The sequence below is a fragment of the Paramormyrops kingsleyae genome, chromosome 3 (assembly GCF_048594095.1).
Source record: "Paramormyrops kingsleyae isolate MSU_618 chromosome 3, PKINGS_0.4, whole genome shotgun sequence".
NCBI lineage: Eukaryota > Metazoa > Chordata > Actinopteri > Osteoglossiformes > Mormyridae > Paramormyrops > Paramormyrops kingsleyae.
The window spans coordinates 27,135,387-27,149,758 of record NC_132799.1 but is presented as its reverse complement, the minus strand read 5'-3'; the positions used below and the strand labels follow the sequence as shown (position 1 = coordinate 27,149,758).

At 43.7% G+C, this 14,372-nt stretch overlaps 2 protein-coding genes across 3 annotated transcripts; one reads left to right on the top strand and one right to left on the bottom strand.

The window, feature by feature from the left end:
* Positions 1-753: 753 nt before the first annotated feature.
* LOC111857124 (protein FAM180A-like) lies at positions 754-5,316 on the top strand. The gene is made up of 3 exons (XM_023837656.2): positions 754-1,021; positions 3,831-3,898; positions 4,748-5,316. The coding sequence occupies exons 1-3, from the start codon at positions 943-945 to the stop codon at positions 5,075-5,077; spliced, it is 477 nt and encodes a 158-aa protein (XP_023693424.1). The 5' UTR covers positions 754-942; the 3' UTR covers positions 5,078-5,316.
* Positions 5,317-5,393: 77 nt separating this feature from the next.
* On the bottom strand, positions 5,394-13,803 carry LOC111857109 (solute carrier family 23 member 1-like). Of its 2 annotated transcripts, none has more exons than XM_023837644.2 (12): positions 13,550-13,803; positions 11,082-11,222; positions 10,591-10,748; positions 9,849-10,008; positions 8,541-8,722; positions 8,309-8,429; positions 7,974-8,130; positions 7,520-7,773; positions 7,267-7,431; positions 6,703-6,811; positions 6,108-6,203; positions 5,394-6,005 (listed from the first exon to the last, which is right to left on the bottom strand). In XM_023837644.2, exons 1-12 carry the CDS (start codon positions 13,595-13,597, stop codon positions 5,761-5,763), a joined length of 1,836 nt encoding a protein of 611 aa, XP_023693412.1. In that variant the 5' UTR covers positions 13,598-13,803; the 3' UTR covers positions 5,394-5,760. The 2 variants fall into 2 exon arrangements, with proteins under 2 accessions (XP_023693412.1, XP_023693422.1); XM_023837654.2 differs by having other exon boundaries at positions 9,873-10,008.
* Between the last annotated feature and the right edge of the window lie 569 nt (positions 13,804-14,372).

Genomic DNA, 14,372 nt, shown 5'->3' with positions numbered 1-14,372 from the left:
GTTGTGGATTGCAAGCGGATGTGTTGAACTCCGTTCAGCTCGAGAAACCTTCCAATCTCCAGTGACACAAACTGCGGGCCATAATTGCTCACAAGCTGCTCGGGAAAGCCACAACGGCTAAACATTTTGCCTAGCTTCTCAATGGTTTTCTCAGTAGTAGAAGATCTCATGATGAATACCTCTGGCCATTTACTGTGTGCATCAACTGCCACCAGAAACATTTGATCTTCAAGGGGGCCAACAAAATCAATGTGGACGCGTTGCCACGGCTCTTCTGGCCAGTTCCACGGATGCAGAGGGGCTGGCTGTGGCATACAGTGGTTGGTTTGGCATGATGGGCATGTTCTTGCGGTCTCTTCAATTTGTGTATCTAATCCGGGCCACCAGAAGTAGCTTCCAGTAAGCTCTTTCATACGTAGTCATTCTTTCAGTCTTTTTCTTAAGGCTGGTGGAATAATCACTCCCCACAGAAGACATCCTGCTTGTACCGAGAGTTCACACCTTTTTGGAATATAGGGTTTTAGAACAGGGGAGTTGACACTACCTCCTTTAACCACTGCGCAGTGAGACTGAGGATGCTAATTCTGCTGACAGCATCAGTAATAGCGTGGATGCTAAAGGTAAAATGTAGAAGCTTCTAACGAGCACCAGCAGGAAGCCAGAGGCGCACAGCAGCCAGAGTGCTTCTGCGGCGTGATGAGTTCCAGATGGACACCGTGACACTGAGTCACATGAGCGAAAGAGGGAGACGGATAGACCAAGGGAGGGGAAGAGAAATGAGAAAACAGAGTGAACACCCCATAGCAGGACGGCGCCTGAACCGAGAGCCGCAGTTTATTGTTACGAGCACGTGATTCTTCACTGAGTGCAGGATCTGGGCTCTGAGGTCTAGCCGTGTGAGGGGCAGAAAGTCAGGCGCTCACTTCTGGCTGCAGGCTGACCATGATGGGCTGGAGGATGGTGATTGTTGCACTTCTATCGCACAATATCTACGCAAGTGATACTCAGTGCCATAACAAAGGTAGGGGGACGTTTAATACCAGAAGTGAAAATAATAATGGTCATTGTTTTGTATGTTTATTAGCAGTGAAGTCATTCCAGAAAAGTTAGGACTGGGAGTACTTTGAAGTAAACTTATTCATCTAAATGGCATAAGTAATATTTTATATTCATGCACAGAAATGATGTCCTGTAATGACCTGAAACATATGCTCTCTTAAGTCACACTCAGCTGGAATTCGAAGCTATTCACGGGGCTGTCTAAAGGCACCAGATGCACTCTTTGGGTTGATTAATGGCAAGACATTTAGGTCGGGGGGGAGGGTGGTAATCAAGAGCTATTGAAGTAAGAGGCAGGACACCTGCTGTAAACAGCATGCATGGTTAAACACAAGTGAGCCACTAACACTTTGCGTCTTTTGTTGCAGAAAGAATGCAGAATATAATATTGATTATATTGATGTTATTTCGAGGTGATCAGATAAAGTCCCTGGCTAAATATTCCCTTCTATGGACATACAAGTAGTTTTAAAATAATGTAATATGTGACTCATTTTTTCTTTTTTTTTTTTAATATTTAGCATCATGATAATATTAGTCTGATTTATTACTGTAGCAACAGAACATTAGGGAACCTGCAATATGCATGACTATCTCTCAAATGTGACTATGGTAGGAATACTGCTCACATGCCATAGGAAGGGTCCAGGAATTTCCAGAATGTGATGTGCAGCCAGATGGTGACTGACAGGAGAGGAGTCGAGAAGGGAAAGTCACAGAGCAGGTCCCTCCCCGGCAAAGAAGAGAAACACGCGGGTTCTGAGCGACCCGGGTGGCGGGTCGCCAGGCGGCACCAGCCATGTAATGCTTGTTATTTTTGACTCCTTGATGTCCTGAGGTCATTACCAGTGCTCTTGAATAGTACCTTTCAGACTGGGTTTATTGGTCTTTTCATCGTTCTTTGTTGCTGTCCTCCATCCCGGTTCTGCTTCCAGTTCTCAGAAAGGCTTCCGCCTGCTGACCGCATGAAAACTTTTGACAAAAAAAAACATCTTTACAATGATAATTCTGTTCCATGATGACATCTGTTCGAAAGCTTAATACCATCTGATACATCAATGATTACCATTACTACATCCAGAGTTTTAAGATATTTTACTGTAGAATTTAAAAAATAATGCCCCCTGAAATTGTAATTCATCTGGTCAATGTCAGTATGTCTGTTTGAAAGCTTAATATCACTGAAAAACACTGTGTGACTTGCCATATTCACAGCAATTAATCTGATCAATGGCATCCAGGATACAATCTGATCAGAAACCAGATCAGTCTCGTGTTATTTTTGGGTTACTCTTAGCCCGAAATGCAATATAGCGCTGTTGCGTATTATGTTTTTAAGTTTGCTGTCGCGTCTGTTGAGTTTCTGCCATAAATATCCAGTATTTCTCACAAATACACCACACCCACTTGTGGTTGTTATCACAGACACTGAGCATTAAATAGCTCTGCTAGTTCGAGGCGTAAACACTTTGCTTTCGGAGTCCCTCAGGAACGCAGCATGTGCGTTTTGTTGTTTTTCCTGCTTAGAATAAGGCTTAAGTTTTCCTTTCACTTTCTCCTTCACATTACTGTAGCAAATCGCACGCTAAACAATGTCATAGCCGTTAAATTAACTCCACGTCGTTCTTGGCAGGTGAGAAGAACAGCATGACACTGGTTTTCTAGCGTGTAATATTCATTTACATTTTAATCGAAGTCTAATATCCTAAGATCCTGACCAGGAAAGGGGATTGGAAGATGATGCGTGAAGATGTGTGATGATGTCCGGCTTTATTTATGTTTCCCGTGCTGAAGTTTATCTTTCTTAAAAGGCAACATCAGCCAACCAGCCAGAACTAGATTCAGCTCCCTGTCATGGCTAAGAGGACATTTCAGCTGAAAATACTTGTATTGTTTACAAATTAGATAAGCCAGACTGCGATTTTCAATTTTTTAACATCAGGAATATTAATCTTTTATCAAATGTTTCCTAAAATTAGTTGTCTCTCTTGCTTAATTTTGTTCTTTGGTCTTCAAGACAGCTTAAATTGCATCCATCCATTCATCCAAATTTCCATCTTCCAGTAGATTTTCCAGTACAAGGCTGTCAGGAAGCAGGGGACACCAGTCCATTGCAATGCACACACATACTGTGCAAAAATTGCATTGTTCGTCTTTGGCTGAGTCCTTGCTCCATTTCCTGTTGACTACATCTGGGATTGTTCTGACATAAGAAAGGCGCCATGAAGATCCAGTTTAGGGACCTTATAACGATTACAGAGTCATCTCACCTGTGCCGTTAAGTGTCAACATGCTAATCTTGACCTTTGAGAACCAAGGCTAGACACACCCCCCCCCCCCCCCCCCGCACTTTTGTCCAGCCAGACACATTGTTTTAGTTTAAACACTCTTCACAAAAACAAAGGGTCAAGCTGGATTCACAGAAATGTTTCTCTTTCCTTCATCTTTTTACGATCGCCAGACATTCCTCATTAGCTGCTCGCCGCATATGTGGTTCACAGCTTCGAAATGCGCCGCCCCCCCCCCCCCCCCCTTCAACTATTGGTCTGTGCCACCTTCAGTCATGAAATGAAGCTATTCATTGGGTCTATGGCTTTAGACTTTTCCCTGGAGCACATCTGCGTTTGTCTATATCACTACAGAAACCCACCAGAATTCACAGTCATGTGAGCATCAGCTGCAATTGACTGGTGACCGACATTTTGCTGAATTATTCTCATTATCATGAAAGTGAACTTTGACACTAAACTTAATTTCAAACTGTCTTTCAGCTCTGTTCCCATCCACGGTGAACTCCTCTATTCTGAACTCCATAGCGGATGCCAACCTATTTTTTGAGGTGAGATTATCAAGAACATTAATCATGGGGTTGGAAGAACATTGGAAGTTGTACTGTCTGTGTGTAGTCCCCTCTAATCAGTATACTCAAAATACAAGCTTTAGAATCAGACTGAGCTGCTCCATCTGCTCGATCGATACATATCTAATTTAAAGTTATTATAGTTCATTTAATTAGATCTGGGGCTATTTCAAAGAATCACTTTTTATAAGGTAGGGAGCATCATTGACAGTCACCAGTATTAATTTTTTTAAGTGATATATTTGGAGTCTTATAATCAGCTATCTGTGTTTTACTACAGCCTGTGGCCTATATGTTCAACAACTGAATGTAATTTAAAAGAAAAGGTTGATGAATATTCTGTAATGTTAACACTGAAGCCAAAGTGAAATGTATACGAAAGATCACAAATGAACACTATCAAGTATTTCCAAACATGTTTCCTTTCCTTCACTATATCTGACTATAAGTTTAGTCTGTTCCCCAGTGCTACCAGTTCTGTACCATGTATTCACCAGTCCACTGCAAGTTGGCCTGTGATTAGTTGCAAAGAGTTGAGCTACTTGAGACATTCTGAGCTGCTTGCAGACCAGGAGCACTGAGGAGTGCTTGTCTGTGCTGCATGCATGAGGACAGTAGCCTCTGTGAACATAGAGTTTTTGTCACTTCTGCTCCTACTTTTCAGCATGTGCGTTCACACCCCAGGCTGGTAGAGGGCGGTATGTGCTGCACCTCTGTCATATGAACAATTCATAAAGAGCTCTTTGAGTCAAAGCTTCAATAATGGAAGGCTGTGTGATTTGATTGGTCACTACCCATGGGGAATTCAGCCTGTGCACTCTGTCCCAGATCCTGCTGGAGGGGCTGGAGGTGGGAGAGGAGTGCACACCTTTCTGCGTGCAGGATGAAGAGCTGGCCTCCATGCGACTCACCCGCAGGCTGGAAGATGTCAGTAGGAACGTCCTGCCCACAAAGCTGGCCGACATCCAGCGCCTGACTTCTGCCCTGTCTCAGCTCCCTGGATCTCTCTGCAGGGTGGACTTTGAACATGTCGTGCTGACCTTGGTACACACGGCCTACAGGATGGCCAACACCGCAGGCCACCAGAGGGATGCCTGGGCAGAGTCTTTTGTGAACCTTTATAAAACTGTGAAGAAAGATCTGAGGAGTGCTGCTTAGCACGCCTGAGCTCTACTGTTCACCATGTAACACTGCATCCAGCAATTATGAGTTACAAGTGCTCGCTTTGACCAGGCAAAAAACAACAGAAATGACTATATTAACAGGGTCACGCTCAGCTTCAAAGCCAATTTTATCTCAGTGCCTGAAATAACTCCACGCTCATAATTTTATTTTGTACACATAACACGGTTTCCTCCTGGTCCAGCACGTGGCAAAACGAGTGCATTTTAAATTACAAACATCACAATTTCCATTAAGTATTAAAATGACAGATGCCGTAACTTCACACAAAAAATGTAGGGAATTTCAACTATTTTAATGGTTAAAATATGGTTTTATTTAAACTTTTATGATCTGTTAGATCATTCACTTAAAATGCAGAAAGTACATAAAACATTTGTGGACACCAAATAAAATTATTATTGGCCCCAAAAAGTCAAATGAAAATAATGTGGTCTGACTCATTTATTTCTACTTTAAATAGAATTTTTGCATAAACATGCAAAGGTCCTTTCATATATAAAATGAAACCAATCTGATGAAAAAATCTGTTTAGACAAAATTTTGATAAAACAATAAGTAATAGATTAGCAAGGGGTATGTGTTAGAATTATGGACAGGAGAGTGTGCAGGCCCACAATGACGGGTCCAAGACTTTGTAAACTCAGGTCAGGAGTCAGTCACTGACAGCCACTTGCCTGGGTCTGTGTGAGACCAGGCTTTGTCACATCTTCTTTGTCTCCCAGGGGGCCCTGCTCCCGTCCAACTGGAGGGCAGAAAGGCAGACACCACACCCAGGAGAACGACAAGAAGCGGGAGCTGAGACCGAAGGGTAGATTGTACACCTCGCTGGTCTCCGGCACATCGCCTTCAATCTCCTGGTGTGCCTCGTTCCACGCTACAAGACCTCGCTCATGCTTAGACCCTGAGAAACCCAACAGGAGTCGATGAGAGCCCACAACTCCCACAAGTCATTGACTGCAGAAGTGCTATTACATTTTACCTTCTTGAATGTGTGATGGCTCACCTGGGATGGTGTTGTCCAGGACAAATCCAAAAAAGCCCCCGACAAACATACTGGTGTTCAGCAGTACCTGGAGAACCTGGTCCAGCTCATTGACCCCTGAGAGCAGAAGACAGAGAGTGTTTCCCAATATTTGTACTTGATTACATTTGTGTTCTCGCGTACCCGTTTTACATCGTATTCCATTGCCAAGGACCAGTTCCGAATACTAAGAACAGAAGCACAAAGAACGGTAAAAATCCCCGGATGTCGTTCTTGCCCCACCCCAAATATCAAGTTTACATCAGTTGCATCCTCGCCAAACGTGACCAGTCCCATGATTCATTGCACCCCAAGTTCGTTCTTGGGAGGGGATTTAGCAAAACTTCTCTTGCCAAGACCACAAGTACGATCTTTGCATTCTTGATATTGAGAAACATCCAGAGGTACTTGTGCCAAATCCAACAATATTGGAGGCTCCTGAAACTCACCTTTCTGACCTGACTTCTCAGTAGACAAGTTGCATTGAGCTTTACCACAGTGCTAAGGTCCCTGTCCTTTCTGATACCTGGTACTGTTGTTCCAGGTCACTCATTTTGGCCTTTCTTCTGGCTCCTACCTGTTGCTATGGAGGTTGGGTTCTTGAGTATCCAGTTAGGAATAACCAATCCAGTGAACACAGAAAATCCAAAAATGAAGATGTTCCGCGAGGAATTCATATCTGCGTACTGGTGAAACAAAGCCATGAATAGGTTCAACTAACAAGTCTCCACACCAGCCCAGTAGCTCATTATAAATATAGCAAATATATCTGTCCACATTTTCCACATGATCATTATGTATCATTATGTTCCACCGTAATGGTGAGAAAGGTACAAAGTCCCTAACAAGAAAAAGTGTAAAGATGTCCGCAGAGTTTAAAGATGCCACAGTGTTTTGTTGTTTTTATTTGTAATATCTTTATGCAATATTATTCAGATAATTTGGCAGAATTCCACCTGTTGTCTTCACAATCAACTGCATCAAGGTTTTAAGGTTAAGTGGGATCAAAGGCACCAAGACAAATTTCAAGTACTTGTGTATCATACTTCTGCTGCTACTGATTCCTATTATGCTTTAGTGAGTTTGTAAAAGGTTCAGTGGTGGTATTTGCTTATGCCATACCCTGATAGTCTGCTCCTACCTGCAGATTTGCAACTCCAGCCGCAGATATCACTCCAAACATCACCAGGAACATTCCTCCAATGACAGGTGTTGGGAGTGTGGTGAAGATGGCTCCAATTTTCCCAAACATCCCCATCAGAACCATCAGGACTCCGCTGGCCACAATCACCATGCGGCTGCCCACCTGTGCATGAGACCCAAGCCCTTGATTTCTTCTGTCCCATGAAGAAAACGGGGCACCAGACTGCACCACCCCCCTTCCCCTGACTTACCTTGGTGATGCCCAGCGCACCAACATTCTCGCTGTAGGAAGTGGTCCCATTGCCTGTGCCCCAGGCCCCAGCCAGCAGACAGCCCACCCCCTCGATGCCGACTCCCCGATTGATGGCATGCCTAGGAGGAGGTGGGGCCCCCGACAGCCTGGCACAGGCGTGGTAGTCACCCACAGACTCTACCATGGAGGACGTGACCCCTGCCAGGATTCCACAAACCCCTGCCAGGCTCACAGTAGGCATGCCCCATTGACCTGGGGCATAAGCAACAGCAATGTAGCATTTTTAGTTTGCATGTTTAGCTGATCTCTGTTATCTTGGCAAAGGAACCCGAAAAACGATTCTACATCTTTCATGATCTTCGGCATTCCTTGAAAAGACTGACCGAACATCTCACACCAATACCCTGAAATACTGAATTAGACAAATCTAGGGGGATTACTGGCCCCCTTACCTGGGTAGGGGAACCTGAACCAGGGGGCTTGGGCGATGACATCACCCTTAAGGTCTGTGCGGGCTTGGTAGCCGTACTCCTTTGGATCCAAGGGCAGGATGTCGTAGATGGTCAAAAGGTAGCAGACGAGCCAGGACAGTGTGATTCCCAGGAGCACCTGCAGTCCAAAAGGCAAAGACGAGACCCCGGAACCTTCTTATCTAACCGATATGATTTCAATGCAACCAACCGGCTTTGGACTACACTTCCTATTTCCAGTCATGCACTCTTTCTTACTGAAAGCTAGGTGTTAGCATGTATTAGCATGTGTGCACATTCTTGGCAGTTTGGCTTACAGGTAAAATCTGAAATATGTACATCCTGGAGGAGTGGAACTTTCTGGTCTTGCTGTATGCAGGAACTGGGACAGTCATGTGACGGAGGTACTGGGAGAACATGACAATCAGAACCGTCGTCCTGCAGGAGGAATCGAAAAAGTGTTTAGAAGACAGCCAGTGGCGCTGGCTCCTTTTAAGGTCAGCATGCCGCACGTGTGTGTGTCTCTCGGGGCAGTGGAGGCAAACTCACATAGCCGCAACACCCCAGTGATTCCCCGCGCTCATGCCAGCCGAGTCGAACAGGGAGAGCCCGATCAGGGAGATGGTGGGTGCAATGGTGAGCGGCCCAATGAACTTCATAAAGAACCCGATGAGGCCAGAGAAGCCGACCAGGATTTGGAAGCAGGATCCCACCATGATGGAACCCTGCAGCTACATACAGGAGGAGAGAATGAGGTTTCAAACACTGACCCTCAGTGTAGGAAGGTACTGCATCATCAAATTGCTGATATTTTTTTTTGTCGCCTTTTATCTATAATAAAGACCATGATTTTGAAAAATGGCACGTAAAGAAAGATTTCATATGTCTAGAATAATGTAAAATCATTGTCAGATGCTTTGGTCCAAAGTGATTTACAATTAAATATATTGAAAATGGATGGATGGATGCATGGATGGATGGATGGATGGATGATGGAAGGATGCATGGATAGAAGGATGTATGAATGGATGATGGATCTATGGATGGATGGATGGATGGGTGGATGGATGATGATGGATGGATGACATACATAAATTACAATGAAGTTATAATTATAGGTCATTAAAGAAAAATTAAAACTGCACTCAGTCAACTAACAAACTATAAGCATGAAATGTACAGTATTGTGTAAAAATCATAGGCAATCAAAAAACAGTTTAAAGCTATTTATCTGGGTAGCAGGTGTATACTGTATTTTCTCAGAAAGAAAAACACAGTATAACATTAGAACATGTGCAAATTAATAGTAGCACAATAAAAACTAACAACGTTTTGTTCCCCAAAATAGTGATATCTCGTTGACTTGAAGAACACCGCTGCAGTTCCCGTTCCTCTCCTCACGGGCACCCCAACCATTCCATGTATTTGCTGTTTCACAACCAGCTCACTTAATTAATCAATTAAAATAATTTAAAAAGTCAATGAGGTATGGATTAGCCATAGGAGATGGGGCAGTGGTTGAGTTAAAAAAATATGTGAGCGTGTTGGACGGTGGCTGCAAATACTGAGGTGACTTTAGGAGAGGTTTTGAAATGGCTAAGCTGACACACTTTGACTGAAGTAACATCATATTTTTGCACCAATGTGAAGATCATTTAAACATAATTTTCTTTGACTGCTTCAGACTTTGCACAGTACTGTACTGTACGTGTAACTGAACCCTGGATATGAACTGTGATCTTATATCTGATGTTGTTGTTTGAGCAGCTGGCGGTGAATGATAATGAGAGTGTTTGAGGTGCATCCTGTATCTTAGGAGACCTCATTTGGAAATGGAATGACTGGATGGCTTCTGACCTCCCTCATGCGGCTTTGCCAGACCTCAATGAAGACCGGCGAGGAGACGTTGACCATAGAGGCGTTCTGTGTCCAGGCGGGGCAGGTCCTCTCGGGCATGGACAGCATGGCCAGGGATGGGGCTAGCATGGTGAAGGTGCCCCCTTGCAGGATGGGCAGTCTGGGGGAGATGGGGGTGGGGGAGACGGGGGTGGGGAGAAGAACCACCAAAGACCACAAGGAGTTACTGTCTTCTCCAATGCGATGATGGCACTTTCGTGCTGTAGTTCGGAATCTTCATTTAAAACAGTTACCAAAAAAATATATATTTTTTTACATTTACAAATGACTTCCAGACTGTTAAACAAAGAAATGCAGACCCAGTGCTCCAGGGCTGAAGGGAGGGATTTGGAGGAATGTTAATTTACAGTGAGCTCCTCTCTAATCGGATAGAAATTCTAACCTAATCTTCTCCTTATGAATTTCTCTGCATTGTGAATAATTGGTATTGGTGGACTGTAAGTCCTAATTGGCCTTGGCAACTGCATTCTGAAGCAGATTATAAAGAATGTTAAGGCACATTAAAATAAAATGTTTAAATGCTATAGGAGATTAACAGCATCCTCAGGGGCTCAAGAAATCTGTAGCCCTTAATTTGACCTCAGGTTTCTGGGCCAATTACTGTGAGCTGTTTCCCAAGGCCCCCCCTCCGCCGTCATAACTACACTTCCAGGATATCCCACCCACAGCATGGACACCTCACCTGACCCCGAAAATGACCTGGAGCAGGGTACAGAGCCCCGAGACGAAGAAGATGGTGCTGATGAGGTAGCTTTGGGTGAGTCCATCGTGCTGCAGGCACAGGGCCTGGGACAGAATGAGCGGGATGGCGATGAGGCCGCCAAAGGCCGTAAGGCAGTGCTGTATGTTTGGGGTGAGGGGATTGGTGGGGGGGCACAAAATCAGCACATCCACAGACACGGAAGAACTATTACCCAAGAATCCTTTGGTTATGTCCCTGCAGAATCTGCAGTTTGTTAGCCCTGGATCAGAGGCGTCTAGCAAGAAACCACAATGCTTATGGCTACTGGGATGGGCGTGGCCTCTAGAGTGGAGGAGGAGCTCCAGGACTGGTGTGGAACAGCATCTTCCAGCCAAGACTTCATGTGTGACACCCTGCCTTCCAAATGCATGCGTTTCGCTACATTTCTCCTCCTTTTCTGGGCTCGGAGCACAGCGAGAGCGAGGCCCTACCTGGACGCCCAGGACAATGCAGAGGTACCAGGGTGGGACGTCTGTGACGCAGTAGGCCAGCTTACTCCTGCTCTCCTTCCCCAATAGGTCGTCATCTTCTGGCCCTCCAGGCAGCTTGCAAAAATGCCCCTTGGTATCGATCTGCAGAGAGAAAAGCCGGTCACTATGTTTCTTTTTCTGAAAATCAGGTTCATTAACAGAAAAGCTGATTACTCTGCCAGAAAAGCAGGTTTCTTCATGCAAAAAGCTGATTACTTGATCTGAGTATGTTTGTACTGTATTCTGTAAAATATTAAGGGGCTCCCTTATTAATAAGAACAATAGACAATGTACTTCGCATTCCTGATCAATCGACTAAAGCAGTGGTTCCCAACCTTTTTTAACTCACGGCCCACACAGCCAAACACTTATGTTTCCGCGGCCCACTGCAAAAGAATTTAAACGATCCCGCTTTTTGTGTCGGGTTAACTAAGTACTCGGAAGCAAGGCTGTTAATTGTCTTTATTGAATAAACTGGTAATGTATTGAATAAACAGAAAATATACATAACGGATCAGCAAGCCCCCACAGGCTCGGGTTGACATTTCGAAAACGGGAAAATGAAATCCAGGCAGAGGTCAGCAGCGGGTAGAACGTCAGCGAGCCGAAGAGCCGTCAGAGGGAACAGGCAGAGCTGGGTTGAAACGAGCAGTCAAAACCGGCAGAGAAATGGAGCACTGGACAAAGCAAGACTAGAGTCAGACTCGAGTGACAAGCGCAAATCGAGAGCAGGCAAAAAAAAAAGCTTCATTTGACAGTATTTCTGAGCACACAACACAGAGCGGTAGCTGCTCGTTCTCTGCTCCAACATATGTGAAACCCAGCGCTAGGTAGTCGCTACTATATTTTCTTCGTTTAGGTTTATTTTGAGGCTTTTCAGTGTCAGGCTTACTTGTTGCTGAAGAAACGTCTGTATTTTTTCTTTTCAGCGATCCTGTTGTCAACCATTTATCCATTTTTAAATCTGCTTCAGCATGTATGAATCAAAACTATTTTAGATAGTCTAAGTTGGCGGGTTGTTATTAAACCAATCAGCGAGCTCGAATAGTGAACGCATAGTAACAGTTTATTATTTAATTTCTCATTATTTAATTATATATCAAATTATGATTTATTTGATTTTGACTAGACATTTTTTATTATATTAACAATATTACAATTTCTATTAATAATAATTGGCGGGCCCCTTGCAATACCGTCGCGGCCCACTAGGGGGCCACGGCCCACAGGTTGAAAACCACTGGACTAAAGCATGCATCCCTCCATCCATCCATCCATGCACCCATCTTCACTATTGCTTATCCAGTATATTGGTCGTTCTACTGGAAAGACTGGGTGGGGATCTCAGGGTCCATGGTGCAGGATGATGGGGAGATCTCTCTGTTGTAAAAACTGCATAGAAACAAGCCGGCAGGACTTTTGCTTTGCTTGTCCTGAGAGTTTTTTTTCCCAAACAGTGACTCAAAAAAGAAATTCCATCTCCCTGGCATCGATCCATAGTCTTATCAGGAGAGACAGAGAAACCATTTGGATGAGGGAAAAAAACACAAACACACTCCGCATGCTTTGGGGCTTAGGCAGACAGCAGCAATGCATCCAGTTTTTTTTTTTTTTTTTTTTTTTTTAACAAACGATTAAATCTCAATAAAAACAATGATAAAGACGCCATTAAAGTTATTAATGCTGACTTTGGCCTGGAGTCGCTTAGTGTAAAATTTGTTTTCAAGTGCAGTATTCACACAAAAAACGGCCAATAAAAGTTAAAATCAGTGACTGATGATACTGACCAAAACATTGTTTTTCAGCTACATAAGAACATAAGAATTTTACAAAAGAGAGGAGGCCATTCGGCTCATCAAGCTCGTTTGGGGAGAACTTAACTAATAGCTCAGAGTTGATAAAATCTTACCTAGCTCTGATTTAAAGGAACCCAGGGTTTTAGCTTCCACTACACTAGCAGGAAGACTATTCCATACTCTAACTACACGTTGTGTAAAGAAGTGTTTTCTCAAATTCAGTTTAAAATGTTCTCCCACTAATTTCCACCATATATTTATTTTATTGTTACGTTTCTAAGGCAGCATATTGTTACCGTGGTTACAGGCACAGATTATAAAGACAGATGAAGCTTGATAATTGACCCATTGCAAAATTAAGAGGATGAATATGAGCAACAATACAGTGCAGGAAAATGTACAAGGCAGACTCACAGAGACTGAAGTAAAACGAGTTTCTGTTCGAAGATAGCAGTTTGTGTGATTAACTTTAGCAATGTTCCTTGTTTGGAAAAACTTAGAGTTCTGTTATACTGTTTTATTCTGTTATACCTGAATACTGACAGGTCCTAGTTAACACCAGCACACCACAATGCAGCATCATTCTAATACTCCCTAATTACTTCCGTTGGAAAGTTTTGTTTAAATACTCACATGAAACGTGTAGCTTTCCAGTCCGTTGTCCTTCGTCTCGGTAGCCATGGGTGAGCATGGGGCTCAGGTAGCTTGGTGTCTGATGGATTGAGGACGGTGTGGAGGAGGAAGAGAGATGGAGAGAAAGCAGGTGGGCTAGGGGGGCGTTACCGTGGCGTACGATGAACGCTACTGCTGCTGCTGGTGGTAGCAGTGATTGAGTCCTGCAAGTTCTTCATGTGAGCCCAATTACCTCACATCTACAACTGATTACAGACTCGTGTCGGAAGCCTGGGAGACTGCCCCCCCCCCCCCCCCCGTCATCCTCATCTGCATAATTTGGACATGGAAAAGCACGTGTCATGGGCAGGATTTTCTGTCCCCTACAGCTACACATGCATCCATGTGACTGAGCTTTTCGTAGGTGACATTTTTGTCTCTACCATTCTATGGTCAAGAACCAGAATTTCAAATATGAGTAGTTACAAGCGTTAGGTCACAGGATTTTTATTTAATTACAAAATTTACTGCAATCGGGACAGTTATTCGTCAGTCAAATTCAATGCTAGCTTAATTCTCTTGCTGTTGAGTAAATTCATTTTTTTTTAATGAAGTCTGGGGCACAACTAATTTCATGCTTTAAAAATAGTGGCTAAGTTTATATTTTGAATTGTATTTAATGTTTGCAACCTGGCTGTGCAGTGGCCTGTCAGAGTATGAAGGATATTGTGGGTTATTAGAAGAACTGGTGAATGAAGACAAATGGAAATATTGGAAATCTATTAAAGAGAATGAAGCTTAAGAAGCAGTGGCTGTATGTATGTGTGTGTGTGTGATGTATATA

Coding starts and splice junctions, on each gene's coding strand:
- LOC111857124 (XM_023837656.2), top strand. CDS start 943: ATGATGGGCTGGAGGATGGTGATTGTTGCACTTCTATCGCACAATATC. Junction 1,022..3,830: donor TACTCAGTGCCATAACAAAG/GTAGGGGGACGT, acceptor ACTGTCTTTCAG/CTCTGTTCCCATCCACGGTG. Junction 3,899..4,747: donor ATGCCAACCTATTTTTTGAG/GTGAGATTATCA, acceptor ACTCTGTCCCAG/ATCCTGCTGGAGGGGCTGGA.
- LOC111857109 (XM_023837644.2), bottom strand. CDS start 13,597: ATGGCTACCGAGACGAAGGACAACGGACTGGAAAGCTACACGTTTCAT. Junction 10,009..10,590: donor CAGGTCATTTTCGGGGTCAG/GTGAGGTGTCCA, acceptor CATCTCCCCCAG/ACTGCCCATCCTGCAAGGGG. Junction 8,131..8,308: donor ACATATTTCAGATTTTACCT/GTAAGCCAAACT, acceptor TTTGGACTGCAG/GTGCTCCTGGGAATCACACT.